Below are 16,090 nucleotides of genomic sequence, written 5' to 3' on the forward strand. Positions count from 1 at the left end.
ACAGCAGCGCGGGGACTCGATGCGCTCCTTCACGTGTCGCAAACCACTTCTATGTCGCGATCAGCGTGGACCGTGGCATAGAAGGGGTTAATTGTACAGCGATGCCGGCGGATACAGCAGGGGCCTGGCTACCAGGGACTGCCGACCCCTACAGTGATCGGGCGCCCACCGCTTCGGAATGCATTCCGCCGTAAATGCACAGCGTTTTGCGTTAAGGGGTTAAACAACCATGTCGAAAGACACATCGCGTGGTCGTGGAAAAGATGTTAGTCTGTTTGAGAAGGGTCAAATTATTCGCATGCATCAAGCAGAGAAAACATCTAAGGAGATTGCAGAAACTACTAAAATGTGGTTAAGAACTGTCCAACGCATTATTAAAAACTGGAAGGATAGTGGGGACCCATCGTATTCGAGGAATAAATGTGGCCGGAAAAAAATCCTGAATGATCGGCGATCACTTAAACGTTTGGAATCAAATCGAAGAAAAACAGTAGAACTCAGGGCTATGTTTAATAGTAAAAGTAAGAGCATTTCCACACACACACTGCGAAGGGATCTCAAGGGATTGGGACTGAACAGCTGTGTAGCTGTAAGAAAACTAGGATTTAGTCCTACCGGTAAATAGTTTTCCAGGAGCCTGACGTGACAGCACCCACTGGAGGATGTCCCATTGGTCTCTGTTGGGACAGGAAGTGAGAGAGATTAAAAGGCCCCTCCCCACCCCTAAATCCTAGTTTCCAGGACGTCCCTCCATGACAGCACCCACTGGAGTACTATCAACTTAGACAGAAAACTAACCTTCCGTCCGAATGCCAGGTCTTGGTTTGCTAGGGAATCTAGCCTATAGTTTTCGTGATCACTTTTGTGAATATGCGCGGGGCTGAGGATATCCGGAACGACAGGCATTGAAACTGGTTCTGCTCCTATCCCTGTAGGGACAGGAAGAACACTGGAGAGCGGGGGTGGGCCTTTTAATCTCTCTCGCTTCCTGTCCCTACAGAGACCAATAGGACATCCTCCAGTGGGTGCTGTCATGGAGGGACGTTCTGGAAACCACTAATCGGTGAGGCAAACCAGAAAAAAAGGCTTCAATTTGCTAGGGAGCATAAAGATTGGATTCTGGAGCAATGGAAGAAGGTGATGTGGTCTGATGAGTCCAGATTTATCCTGTTCCAGAGTGATGGGCGCATCGGGGTAAGAAGAGAGGCAGATGAAGTGATGCACCCATCATGCCTAGTGCCTACTGTACAAGCCTGTGGGGGCAGTGCCATGATCTGGGGTTGCTCAGGTCTAGGTTCAGCAACAGTATGTGCTCCAAGAATGAGGTCAGCTGACTACCTGAACATACTGAATAACCAGGTTATTCCATCAATGGATTTGTTCTTCCCTGATGGCACGGGCATATTCCAAGATGACAATGCCAGGATTCATTGGGCTCCAATTGTGAAAGAGTAGATCAGGGAGCATGAGACATAATTTTCACACATGGATTGGCCACCACAGAGTCCAGACCTTAACCCCATTGAAAATATTTTTTGTGGCAACTTTTTTTTTTTTTTTGGACAGGCAGTGTATATTGCTTGACTTGTGGACCTCTTGAGTGTTGGACTCTTAATGTACTAGGTATGGGATAGGTGACCACAACTGCCCTTAAAAAAAAAATATTTAGTTTTAGACAACTTCAACAGGACACCATGTATTGTCTTTTAGTCGTGTGCTGTTGTCATTTAAAAAGGTTGTCCGGGTTCAGAGCTAGACATATCCCCATTTTCACCCAGGCAGCCCTCCTGACTTAAGCATCGGAGCAGTTCATGCTCTCCTTTGCCCTGTGCTAAATTGTGCAGGGCAAAGGCATTTTTTGGAGTTCCGGTGACGAACCCGGGCTCTTCATAGGGCTGCCAGGCGGAGAATTCCACCCAGCAGTGAACCCGGTGATGTCACCGGCACTGATGGGCGGGCATTAGCGCTGCCTTAGCCTGTAAAATGAACACACTGCTGGGCGGAAGCCTCCGCCCGACAGTGTGTTATTGTAAATAAGAGTCCGTGCCCTGCGCGATCCAGCGCAGGACAAGGGAGAGCTTCGGAGCATTAAACATCAGGGGGGCTGCCTGGGTGAAATTATGGGTATGTCCGGGTTCAGCTCTGAACTTGCACAACCCCTTTAAGGTTATACTATTTATTATTGGTTAATCGAGATGAGGTAACCCTCTCTTGTGATTACATACTAAGGCTCCTTTCACACCTGCGTTCAGGTGTCCGCTCGTGAGCTCCGTTTGAAGGGGCTCACGAGCGGCCCTGAACGCAGCCGTCTGGCCCTAATGCATTCTCAGTGGAGGCGGATCCACTGAGAATGCATCCGTCTGCCAGCGCTCAGCCTCCGCTCCGCTCAGTGAGCGGACACCTGAACGCTGCTTGCAGCGTTCGGGTGTCCGCCTGGCCGTGCGTAGGCGAGCGGATCCGTCCAGACTTATAATGGAAGTCAATGGGGACGGATCCGCTTGAAGATGACACCATATGGCTCAATCTTCAAGCGGATCCGTCCCCCATTGACTTTCAATGTAAAGTCTGAACGGATCCGCTCAGGCTACTTTCACACTTAGAAATTTTTCTAAGTTATAATGCAGACGGATCCGTTCTGAACGGATGCAAACGTCTGCATTATAGGAGTGGATCCGTCTGATGAAACATCAGACGGACCCGCTCCGAACGCTAGTGTGAAAGTAGCCTAAGGCTACTTTCACACTTGCGTTCGGAGCGGATCCGTCTGGTTTCTGCACAGATGGATCCGCTCCTATAATGCAAACGCTTAGATCCGTTCAGAACGGATCCGTTTGCATTACCATGAAAAAAAAAATTTTTTTATTTTTTTTTGTTCATGATAGTGCAAACGGATCCGTTTTGACTTTACATTGAAAGTCAATGGGGGACGGATCCGTTTGAAAATTGAGCCATATGGTGTCATCTTCAAACGGATCCGTCCCCATTGAATTACATTGTAAGTCTGGACGGATCCGTTTGCCTCCGCACGGCCAGGCGGACACCCGAACGCTGCAAGCAGCATTCAGGTGTCCGCCAGCGGAGCGGAGGCTGAACGCTACCAGACTGATGCATTCTGAGCGGATCCGCATCCACTCAGAATGCATTAGGGTTGGACGGATCCGTTCGGGGCCGCTTGTGAGCCCCTTCAAACGGAACTCCCAAGCGGAGCCCCGAACGCAAGTGTGAAAGTAGCCTTATATAACTAATAATTTACATTGGTATTCAATCAGGGCAGAATTCTCAGGCCACGTTCACACGCCAAAATCGGTGGCATAAAAATCTGTAGCAGATCACTAGCTGAAAACAGGTCATTTTTGGTGGCAGATTTCTAATTTAGTGAAGGAGTTTTTACAAGAGTATTGAGTTTTTTTTTGCTACCCACAATCAAATCTGCTTCTAAGAATAAACATGTCATTTCTCAAACCTTTTTCAAATCGGCTACTGAGTTGTCTCACTTCAGCAAATGGCATTCATCATGTAGAGAAAGTTAATACAAGGCACTTACTAAGGTATTGTAATTGTCCACATTGCTTCCTTTGGCTGGACTCATTTTTCCATCACATTATACACTGCTCATTGCCAGTTGTTACGACCACCCAGCAATCTAGCAGCAGTGGTCGTGCTTGGACACTATAGAAAAAAAGTAGCTGGGACCGTGGGAGCTCACAGGCACACATGCGCAGCAGCTCCTGTCCCAACCACCTAGTATTTGTGCCGCAGCGGTGGCCGAAACCCCTGGAAACGAGCTGTGTATAATGTTAGGGAAAAACCGAATCAAGCCAGCAAAGGTGGCAATATGGACAATCACAATACATTAGTAAGTGCCTTGTATTAACTTGCTAAACATGATAAATGCCATTTGTTGAAGTGAGCCAATCCCTTTAAAGTCAAAGGGGAAACTGTTGGTGAGTTGTGAATGTGGATTCAGCAGTGGAAAATGCCCCCTTTGCACTGCTGAATAGGGGCAGATTTTAGCCATGTGACCATAACCTCAGGCTGTCTGGTCTCTGTGTCCACGTTAGGCCAGACACACAAGCGAGTTCAATGCGACAAACCTGCAGCGTGTGTGAGGTCCCATTCTGACAGGATCACAGAGCATTATAATTATTTATAAGGCCTCCTGCACACGAACGTTGTGTGCATCCGTGGCCGTTGTGCCGTTTTCCGTTTTTTTTCACGGACCCATTGACTTTCAATGGGTCCGTGGAAAAATCGGAAAATGCACCGTTTGGCAGCCGCATCCGTGAGCCGTGTTTCCTGGCCGTGAAAAAAATATGACCTGTCCTATTTTTTTCACGGCCAACGGTTCACGGGCCCATTCAAGTCAATGGGTCCGTGAAAGAACACGGATGCACACAAGATTGGCATCCGTGTCCGTGATCCGTGGCCGTAGGTTAGTTTCATACAGACGGATCCGAAGATCCGTCTGCATAAAAGCTTTTTCAGAGCTGAGTTTTCACTTCGTGAAAACTCAGATCCGACAGTATATTCTAACACAGAAGCGTTCCCATGGTGATGGGACGCTTCTAGTTAGAATACACTACAAACTGTGTACAAGACTGCCCCCTGCTGCCTGGCAGCACCCGATCTCTTACAGGGGGATATGATAGTGCGGCACCTGAAGGGGTTAATTGTACTATCATATCCCCCTGTAAGAGATCAGGGCTGCCAGGCAGCAGGGGGCAGACCCCCCCCCCTCCCCAGTTTGAATATCATTGTGCGGCCCCCCCCCCTCCCCTGTTGTTAACTCGTTGGTGGCCAGTGTGCGCACCCCCCTCCCTCCCTCTATTGTTTTAATACATTGGGGCCAGTGTGCGCGCGCCCCCCCAACCCCCCCCCCCCCTCCCTCCCTCTATTGTTTTAATACATTGGGGCCAGTGTGCGCACCCCCCAACCCCCCCCCCCCCCTCCCTCTATTGTAATAATAGCATTGGGGCCAGTGTGCCCCCCCCCCCACCCCGATCATCGGTGGCAGCGGAGTAGAAGATTTTCATACTTACCTGGCTGCTGCGATGTCTGCGTCCGGCCGGGAGCTCCTCCTACTGGTAAGTGACAGCAATGCGCCGCACAGACCTGTCACTTACCAGTAGGAGGAGCTCCCGGCCGGACGCAAACATCGCAGCAGCCAGGTAAGTATGAATCTTCTACTCCGCTGCCACCGATGATCGGGGGGGGGGGGGGGGGGCACACTGGCCCCAATGCTATTATTACAATAGAGGGAGGGGGGGGGGGGGGTTGGGGGGGCGCGCACACTGGCCCCAATGCTATTATTACAATAGAGGGAGGGAGGGGGGGGGGTTGGGGGGGGCGCGCACACTGGCCCCAATGCTATTATTACAATAGAGGGAGGGAGGGAGGGGGGTGCGCACACTGGCCACCAACGAGTTAACAATAGGGGAGGGGGGGCCCACTGGCCACCAATGAGTTAAAAACAGGGGGGGGGGGGTCTGCCCCCTGCTGCCTGGCAGCACCTGCCAGGCAGCAGGGGACAGTCATGTACACAGTTTTTTTGTATATTCTAACCTGAAGCGTCTCCATCACCATGGGAACGCCTCTGTGTTAGAATATACTGTCGGAAATGAGTTTCACGATGTAGCTCATATCCGACAGTATATTCTAACATAGAGGCGTTCCCATGGTGATGGGGACGCTACAAGTTAAAATATACCATCGGATTGGAGAAAACTCCAATCCGATGGTATAACAGAACTCCAGACTTTACATTGAAAGTCAATGGGGACGGATCCGTTTGAAATGGCACCATATTGTGTCAACATCAAACGGATCCGTCCCCATTGACTTGCATTGTAATTCAGGACGGATCCGTTTGGCTCCGCACGGCCAGGCGGACACCAAAATTTTTTTTTTTTCATGTCCGTGGATCCTCCAAAAATCAAGGAAGACCCACGGACGGAAAAACGGTCACGGATCACGGACCTACGGACCCCGTTTTTGCGGACCGTGTAAAAAAACGTTCGTGTGCAGGAGGCCTTAGGCTGTGTGTCCCTGTGAGACCTGAAATCTATTGAATTACTCTGACATAATGCTGTGCAATCCCGTCAAAGGTCAGAACGGGACTTCACACGGGCACACACTGAGAGTTTTTCTCATTGAACTCCCTTGTGTGTGTGTCTGGCCTTAAAGGGGTCATCCAAGTTATTTTTAATGATGACCTATCCTCAACCAGCTCATCGGCGAGGGGGTCAGGTGTCGGATCTCCACCAATTTGATATTGATGACCTATCCTGAGAATAGGTCATCAATAAAAATAACTTGGAAAACCCCTTTAAGGAAACTCGTAACTTAATAGTCTCACTTATCAGTTGATGTATTTCTTTTGAATACTTCAGTTCATTGACAGGTCTATAAATGTCCTCCTCCTCCTGTGTAGTGCTGCATGGTGGAGTAGACTAAACAGAGCAATAAAGCTGATAATCATGTAAATCTAGAATGGATTTTTCTTTGGTCAGTAAAGCTGAGGGATATTGTTATTGTACTGTATTGCCGCCCGTCTTACGTCTTGATCCATCCTCTGCAGGTGTGGGTAAATGCTTTTGTTTGGACATGCAACAGTAATTTACGGTAAAATTCCTTTAATCTGGAACCCAGTTCTCTGGAAACCTCGATAGCCTGGCATCAACTCAAAATGGTCGTGAATCGGACTTTAATCCAGTGGCGACTAATAGTGCAGAGTCTTACGAGAGCAGAGGAGGAAGATTGAACAACAGGAAAGAGAACAGAGGTTCAGAGGAAAGTCTAAATAAGGCAGAGAAAGCGGCAACAGGGCAGAGAACCAGCGCACAGCCACCATCCAGTATGGAGACCAACTCCATCCAAGGTCCACCTGTGAAAAGGAAACATGTCACACTTACTATTCCACAGAAACTTGAAATAATCAGGAGACTAGAAAGCGGTGAAAGCCGCACTTCCATTATGGAGCAATTCAACATTGGTTCTTCAACCATCTATGACATTAAGAAGAGAAAGGACCAGTTATGTTCCTTTGTAGCATCCAGCGAAACAATGAGAGGCCTTATGAACCGACAAACCTTGAAGCAACCCAAACTGGCTCAGTTGGATAAGGTGGTGTACAAGTGGTTTACGGAAATGCGATCTCGAGGAATATCTGTGACGGGGCCCATGATCATCGAGAAAGCCAAAGCTGTCTATGCAGAAATGGAAATAACTGAGAAGTGCATATTTTCTGACGGATGGTTAAGAAACTTTAAAGAACGCCATGGCATAAGGAAGATGTCTGGCACGGGTGAACTGTGTGCAGAAGATCCAGAATCTGCAGAAGGCTATAATGAATTTTTTAGTGCCCTCCTAAAAGAACAAAAATTGCTACCGACCCAGATTTATAACGGGGAAGGCTTTGTAGAAGAGTGGATGGTCGTCGATAAGGACACACCTGTTGTTCAATACAGCGAAGACAACTTTCCAAATGTTAAAATTCTTGAAGTGTCAGGCCCATCTGATGAAGAAGAGGAGGAGGAGGTGGTTGTGGCAGAACCTAAAAAGAAATACACCTGGAATCAAGCTTCAGAATTCATCACAAAGTTTGTTGAGTTTGCCGAAACCAGTAGTCATTACAGTGCAGCAGAAGTCATGAATCTTCGGATCATCCTGGATAATTTTTACCAGAAACAAGCCTCATTCATGACAGAGTTACACCACAAGAGCAGATGCAAAAAGCGGCCCAAGAAAGCACTAAATTCTACTCCAACTACCTCAATCATTGTGAACACTATTGATCCCCACTCTCCTGAACGATCTATCTCACCCGTGTCCATAGAATATAAAGTGGTGGACGTATCGGACGATGCAGTAGAAGATATCAAATTAGAAGACTCATCGGATTAGCTGTGCAGCCCAAATATTTTATAGGGTCACCCCTTGTTTACAGTAACTTCTCAAGTTAATTGGCCCAGGAACCCTGTAACCAAATCTCACATACCTACGTTACCTGGACCCTAGAGTAAGTGAAGCTTAGTTGTGGGGTTCCTGGGCCAAAGAGACCTCAGAACTGAATCTTCAGTTTTGGGCGGCATTACAATTTAAGTGTATATTAATTTTTTTTATTTAATTTTGTACTATAGTTTTAGGTTTACTGAGCTTTTTTTTTATTTGACAAGTTACTGTAATCTATCTTTTTTTAATAAAAATAAAATAATACTAAAGTGATAGTAGCATATTTTGTTTTTGGACTGCACACTAGTCTTTGAGCTACACGTCTTCCGGAGGGATATCGGACCCCTAAAGGTATTCTTTCAGCTTGTTTTCTTAACTCATAATATTCAGTCCGGAATCCTGAATGTTCAGTAATCCGGCACCCGTCTGGTCCTGTGGGTGCCAGATTAAAGGAATTTTACTATGATGTAAATTGATGTCTGTCATTAGAATTAGCTTCAAATCCTAATTCAAACAATAACACTTAATAATGTAAAAAATCTGTCCAACCTCAAAGTGAACGCTCAAACGGCAGGACTTCAGAAATCCAGCTCCAGAGATGCTACATTATTCATTGAAAAATAAAATAGGATCACCTTAGAATATGGTTTTCTTTGTAGTTTTCAGCACCTATTTCAAAGGGGTATTCCCATCTCTGAATGTGCCCCCCACACCCCCTACTCCATCCAAGCTGGATATGTGGCCAGAGGTGGTGGAAGCTACGTAACCAGCCAGCATACCATTTCCGTAAGGCCTCATGCACAGGACATTTTTTTTGCGTATCGGATGCGGACCTATTCTTGTCCGTTTAGCAGACAAGGATAGGACCTTTTTACAGAGTTTTAATAAAAAAATATCGACATGCACATTGCTGGGATCTATGTTGCAGTTTGCAGACTGCAAAACAGAAACTGTTGTGTGCATGAGATCTTAGACACTCTGCGCATGACTGTATCCATTTTGCAGTCCACAAATTGTGGATCCTCTAAATACGGTTGCGGCCCGTGTCCACATTTTGCAAACAAGTTTAGGGCATTTCTACTTTTTGCAGATCGGACATACATATGCAGAAAGCACACAGATGATCCATGTGCATCTGTATATCTGTTCTACAAAAAGATAGAATATGCCCTTAATATTCAGACTGTGGACCCACTGAAGACCAATTCAACCCAAAAAAATGAGGACTGCGCACAGATAGCACCCATATCTTGCAGATCACAAAACAGATCCAGTTGTGTGAATTAGGCCTTAGGATGCATTTGCATCACTGTATAGTACAGTATTTAAATGTATTGGCTCAGATGAGCCGATGTTATTACCGTATTTTTTGCTTTATAAGACGCACCCCAGGTTTAAGAGGAGGACCTCATATCAAATCCTCAGATCAGACCCCCCATAAATATAAGTACGTCAGATTAGGCCCCCATATCAGGACATCACATCAGCCCTTCATGTCATACCCCCATCAGACCTCAGATCAGCCCACCTTGTCAGATCCCCTTCAGACCTCAGATCAGCCCACCTTGTGAGATCCCCTTCAGACCTCAGATCAGCCCACCTTGTCAGACCCCCTTCAGACCTCAGATCAGCCCACCTTGTCAGACCCCCTTCAGACCTCAGATCAGCCCACCTTGTCAGACCCCCATCAGACTTCAAATCGGATTCAAATTAAAAACTCCTCTTGCCTATCCTGTGCCGCGGCTCCTCTCCAACTCCAACAGAAGTCATGCTCCCCCGTCTTCCTGGCCTGCGCTCTTATGTCACCTGACTGCACGCAGCGTCTGGTCATAGTGCGCGCACTACGTCCTGACGCTGTATGCGGTTAGGACAGTGAAGAGCTGGCCCCAGGAATGAAGACCGGGAGGGTGAGTATTACAAGCGCTTGCGGCGCTTAGCTCCCCGCTCCCCGCTCCCAGCACCTAATGGATACTAGTGAGCGGTTCCATATGAAAGCGCTCACTAGTATTCGATTTATAAGACTCGCGGCCATTTCCCCCCCCACTTTTTGGGGAAAAAAGTGCGTCTTATAAAGCGAAAAATACAGAACTTGGCGGCGTCTTGTGTGAGACTTTTGCGTAATAACTTCATAAATAGATTTCTACTGTAAAAAAAAACATTTCCTTAACTCTGGTTCAGTTCCAAGGGTCGGGAAATGTTTTTTTTTTTTTTTTTTTTTTTTACAGTAGAAATCATATTATGAAGTTATTACGCAAAGTCTCATTAGACTTCGCAAAGTAATAACTTCGGCTCATAGGAGCCAATACATTCTAATACTGTACAGAGCGTTTGCTCTGTACAGTATTAAAACAAAGTTTTATGCATTTGCTCATGCCTACTGACAGCCTCTAGCTGCTGCATCCAGGCTGGGCAGGGTTGATGGAACTGTTGTAGAGATGGTTGTAGTTCTCTGGGACCTGCACCTATTATATGTCTATGGAAAATCCTTTGGACAATGCCGTAAAGGCCCCTTTACTCTGCCCGAACATTGGGCAGGTCATCGTTACCAAGCTCATTAGCTATAATCTGTTGATGTAAAGGTGACACAAAACAGTCGTTCTTCGGGTAGTTGGAGCTTTTATGTGGTCGCCTAAATCATCATTTGCAAGCAGCAAATCGTGCTATTTAAACAATACTGCTGCTGGCAAACCGTGATCCTGTACGAGGACGATCAATGGCATTCGTGATCGCTCCACCCCATACTGTATGCAGCCGTCGCCTCCACTGACGAGCAGACGGTTGTCAGGAACATTTCCTTCCCGACAGTCGTCTGCTCAATTGAGCAGTGTAAAGGGGCCTTTAGTGTTGGAGATGGGAGTACCCCTTTAAGACTAGAGAGAGACTGCTACATCTCGCATGCAAATGGTCACATTGCATGAATTTATTTTTCTCTCCATACACTTCAGTGAGTATATTGGGTGACCAGTATCAGTTGCCTCCTACACAGTGCGAATATCTGATAAACTTTTCAATGGTCACAATTTTTTTCCCCAAAGGGTTGTTTTTTGTTTGTTTTTGTTAAAGGTTTCCCTGCAGATAAGCTAAAGGCAGGATGTCCCATTACTGGTATTCAAAACCAGCAGCCGTGATCTGTAAGGGAACCTGGCAGCAAAGAGTTCAGTTCCCCCGCAGCGCCACCACAGTAGAAATGAAGCATTACACCATGTCCATGGACATCAGTGGTCTGTCATGCAAAGCTATGCTGAGTCCTACAAAAAAAAGAGAGATGATCTTTGTAGCCTCGCTCCACTGCGATTAATGATAGAGATTTGGGATTCTCCTCTTTTAAATGGGGTATTTCACAGCAAGCTTTCAACAAAAAGTGCCTTACAACAGAGTTCCTCAACTTCAGTCCTTAGGGCCCATCTGCCAGTCAGGATTTGAGAGTATCCCACAGAAGGAATACCTGAGGTAAGTCCTGATGCATTGATGCTAAATCACCTGCTCAATATTAAGGAAATCCTGAAAACCTGACCGTCAGGTGGGCGCTGAGGACCGGAGTTAAGGAACACTGCCTTACAATATGGCAATAAATTTGGCAAAGTTTGCATTGCTGCGGCTCGCAGCTATGGAGGAGAATTGGTGCAGAGGAAAAGTGGACCAATTGTCCACATCAACCAGTTTGTTTCCTTCCTTCTAAAAACTGCAACTATCTGGAATTGGTTGCTATAGGGCAGTGATGGTGAACCTTTTACAGACCGAGTGCCCAAACTGCCACCCAAAACCCACTTATTTATCACAAAGTGCCAGCACCTGAATACTACAGCATAAACCATAGACTTTTTTTTCCAAGGTGTTAGTGCCCACAAAGAGAGGCCTGAGTGCCGCCTCTGGCACCCGTGCCATAGGTTCACCACCACTGCTATAGGGCAAGTTGGTCCCTTTTTTTCTTTTGCACCAGTTTTAATAACTATTCCTCCCTTTCCTAAATTTCCTCAAATGCGCGCCTGTGTTTTCTGGCGTAACGCAATTGTCATGTGACCGCTTTTTGAAGGCAAATATCACCATATAATGATTGAAATGCTACAGAACAATGGCTATACCCATGTCTAAGAGGGTTAGAATCTCCTAGTGATCACGGCACTCAAAATGTCTAAGAGGGTGGCCCGACCTCCAGCGATGGTATGGCAAGATGAAAGAGCAAGTGGATTGTTTTCTTTTTAATTACCCGCAAGTCACAAAAGATGCTGAATGTGGTCCCCGTTCATGTCTCTGCATCTTTGGGCACATCGGTTTATGTTGGCGGACACTGCTTGTGATGTTGTGGATAATGTATATGATGTTCTCCCGGAGTTCATCCAGGGGATGTGGATTCTTAGCGGGCACTTTCTGTTTTAAATTTCCCCACAGATAAAAAATGGCACGTGGACAAGTCTATGGAATGTGGTGGCCATAACCCCTCGCTCACAGTTTTCCCCTCTTGTTATGAACCCCTCCAGTTATGAACCCCTCCAGTGAGGTTTGGCATGTTGCCCCATCTTGTTCAAAAAAGCAGAAATTTTTTCTTCTGCAGCATCACCGTTGAAGAGCTGCAAGCGGTATCAGCCAACATAATCCGACCTGCCCAAAGGGTCAGAGACGTGAACTTTCAGCATCTTTTGTGACTTGTGGGTAATTAAAGAAAACAATCCACTTGTCGTTCATCTGGTCATACTATCACTGAAGGTGGGTTACTTTTTCGTGGGCCTCCCTGTATAATATGAATTTGTATCTGCAGAAATATGAAATACCCTTTTTATGTGTAAAGCAGAATTTGAGGGGTATTCTGGGATTTTGATATTGATGGCCTAGCCCGAGGATGGGTCATCAATAGTTGATCAGTGGGGTCTGACTCCTGGCTCTCCCACCGATTTAGATATTTAAAGAGGCTACTTCTCTTCGGTGAGCGCTGCAGCCTTCTCTCTGCTTGCCAAGCACAGCGCTGTACAATGTATAGTGGCTGTAGTGGGTATTGCAACTCGGGCCCATTTACTGGAATGTTACTGAGCTGCACCTAGGCCATGTGACCATGAACTTGATGTCACTGGACTAGGCCACAGCCCATTCAAGCAGCTGATCGCCAGGGGTGCTGGGAGTCGGAACCTCACCAATCAGATATTGATGACCTATCCTGAGTTAAAGGATAAAGCAGATCTGTGTTTAGGTTGACCAAATCAAGATGAAACCTGAACACGACTGTGAACCTCAGGTTATCGGCACCATTATTCTTATTTTTTATTTATTTTTTCCCCTCTGTTTTAGATATCCCCTTTATCAGCTCGGAAATCCACAGCTACGCGTTTTCAGGACCAACTTCTTTATGACTCTGGTGAGACCTGGTAAACCGCAACCCCCAGACACTGTACAGTTCCGTATACCTATGGAGTAAGTGTCTACTGCTCTCTCATCTCTGTGTCATCTACACAAACCAATGACCACATTCTTAACTCTTAGGCTACTTTCACACTAGCGTTTTTTGCTGGATCCGGCAGGGTTCAGCAAAAACTCTTCCATTACTGATAATACAACCATCTGCATCCGTTATGAACGGATCCGGTTGTATTATCTTTAACATACCCGAGACGGTCCGTCGTGAACTCCATTGAAAGTCAGTGGAGGATGGATCCGTTTTTGATTGTGTCAGAGAAAACGGATCCATTCCCATTGACTTGCATTGTGGGTCATGACTGATCCATCTTGCTCCGCATCCCATGACGGAAAGAAAACCGCAGCATGCTGCTCTCCGGTATGGGAATACAACCAAACGGAACGGAATGCTTTTTGGAGCATTCCGTTCTTTTCAGTTACATTTTGAAGAGGTTAAAGAGGTTATCTGGGAAAAGATACTGATGACCTATCCTCAGGATAGGTCATCCATATCACATCTATGGGGGTCTGACAACCGGCACCCCCACAGTTCAGCTGCTAGTAGAGGCCGGGCACTCCGTGAGCGCTGCAGCCTCTTCCTAAACTAGTGATGTCACCTTACAGTGGTGACATGGCCTAATTGCAGCTCAGCCCCATTCAAATCAATTGGGCAGAGCTGCAATACCAAGCACAGCCAATAAACCATTGCGGCGCTGTGCTTGGGAAGCTGCTGTGAGCCCGCATCACTCGGCAGAGCTGAAGCAGCTGATCAGTGGAGGTGCCGGGACTCGGACTCCCACCAATGTGATAATGGGGACCTAACCTGGGGATAGGTCATCATGATCTATTCCAAGATAACCACTTTAAGGGTATGTTCCCACATAGTGAGTACGCTGATGGTTTTGTTTCCGGATTTGCTGTAGAAAAATCCGTAATGTGTCTCAGTAGCGGGAATGTTGACAAGATTTTCGTCAAAAGAGTAGATCCAAGACACCGGAGAGTCTCATAAAATTCTCAATGTTTCTTTTTCTCACCATAAAATCTAACGTCTTGACCACATACGGTCTTTATCAAGCAGAGACCAGAGCAAACAAATTTATCAAACCTCATCCACACGTGGCAGGAAAAAATCAGCAAGGAAATTGAAAGGGGGTGCAGATTTGCAATCAAAATCATTTCAGTTCTGTCTATGGATTTTCACAACGGATTTCACCCTTTTCCAATGCATCGGGTAAAAATCTGCTGCTGGAATAATTTTCCATCCTGTGTGGAAAGGGTTTGCCATTTGCAGCATGTAAGGCTTTAAAGGGGTATTCCAGTATTTGATATTGGTGGCCTACACTCATGCTAGCTGACACAAAAGCTACAGCACTCAGGATTGTATGCAAATTAATCCCTTCCCGACTGTCCACTGGGTATATACGTCCTATCAGCACATAGCACGTATATGCACGTGCAGGCAGCACTTTAATTCCAGCACTGATCAGCGCTGGGATTAAAGCTCCTGCTCCTGTAATCTAGCAGGAGCAGGTTGGGTCCTGGATGACAGACACAGTGGGGACCCTGAGGAGAAAACAGGAGCGGTTTATTACAGCTTCTGCCTTCTGTGCCGGCAGAAGATCAATGCAGGAGCACAGGTGAGAGAAGGAAGCGTGCGACCGCCGGGTGTCAAGGGCAGGAACAGAGCTGCATGGTCTAAGGAGACCCTGATCAGCTCTACCTGGGGGACATACTATGTGCCAAAAATAAATTAAATTTAAAATATAAGTAAAAAAAAAAAAAATGGAGTCGCCAACGGTAAACTGTCACCACAGTTTTAAGATTTAAGAAATAAAAAGCTATAATTATAAAGAATTACTTTTTATTTTATTTATTTTTTTATAAGAATTAGCTGTTTTCCTCCAAATTAAACCTAAAAAAAATAAACAAAATTGCAAATATTACTTTGGTAGTTAAACAAAAAAAAAGTTGGTCACTAAACCACCACGTGCATAAAATCACAAAAAGTTGCCTGGATTGGCAATAACGGTGATCGCAGGCATTTAACGCCTCACATTTCACCGTGTCATCTGAGAGCACACCACTTGGTTATTGGAATATCCTGAATCTTCTATTTATCAATGGATGTAACTCCATTCATAAATAGAAGTGGCAGTCTAACAATTGCATGTGCTTAGGCCCTTGAGGGCCTAAAAAACAAAAGTAGAAAAAAAAATTCAAATCACCCGTTTCCCCCCCCCCCCCCCCGCCCCTTTTCGTAAAAAAAAATATAGAAAAATAAGCATAATGGGCTTCACCGGTTCTAAAAATGGCACTACTATTAAAATATAAAAATATTTATCCCGAACGGCATAACATAAAAAAAAAAAAATAGCCTGTTTGCCATTTTTTTGGTCTTTTCACCTCTCCAAATTTTTTATAAAGAGTGATCAAAAAGCGATAAACTCCAAAATGCTATCAATAAAAACTACCGATCATTCCACAAAAAATTTGCCCATACAGCTCCGTAGACATAAATATGAAAAATATTATGGGGGTCAGAATATGGCAATGAAAAGAAAATAATCTTTTCCAAAGTTTTTATTTTTTTCATTATTAAAACGCAAGAAAGACTATATAAGTGTGGTGTCGTCGTAATCGTACTGACCCAGAGAATAAAGGTAACGGGTCACTTTTACTACATGGTGAACGCCCAAAAAGAGAACCCATAAAACTTTTGCTAAATTGCGTTTTGCACTACATTGTATGAAATAGT

General features: G+C 45.7%; 2 protein-coding genes across 11 annotated transcripts in view; one reads left to right on the top strand and one right to left on the bottom strand.

The window, feature by feature from the left end:
- LOC122921123 (general transcription factor II-I repeat domain-containing protein 2B-like) overlaps positions 1–16,090 on the bottom strand; it is a 250,262-nt gene that overhangs the window by 16,468 nt on the left and 217,704 nt on the right. The window lies entirely within an intron of this gene.
- MRPL23 (mitochondrial ribosomal protein L23) overlaps positions 1–16,090 on the top strand; it is a 30,962-nt gene that overhangs the window by 11,544 nt on the left and 3,328 nt on the right. For 2 of the 7 annotated variants that reach the window (XR_006386972.1, XM_044271103.1), the window contains exons 2-3: positions 6,578–8,301; positions 13,231–13,353. Coding sequence is in view for 4 of the 7 variants with exons in the window: in XM_044271103.1 (XP_044127038.1) it covers positions 13,289–13,353 (65 nt within the window). In the remaining 3 variants the exon portion in view is untranslated. Of the gene's footprint in view, positions 1–999; positions 1,064–1,133; positions 1,195–6,577; positions 8,302–13,230; positions 13,354–16,090 lie in introns of those variants that run through there. The other 5 variants (XR_006386974.1, XR_006386973.1, XM_044271104.1 and 2 more) reach the window with 5 other exon arrangements.

The sequence above is a fragment of the Bufo gargarizans genome, chromosome 10, assembly GCF_014858855.1.
Source record: "Bufo gargarizans isolate SCDJY-AF-19 chromosome 10, ASM1485885v1, whole genome shotgun sequence".
Lineage (NCBI taxonomy): Eukaryota > Metazoa > Chordata > Amphibia > Anura > Bufonidae > Bufo > Bufo gargarizans.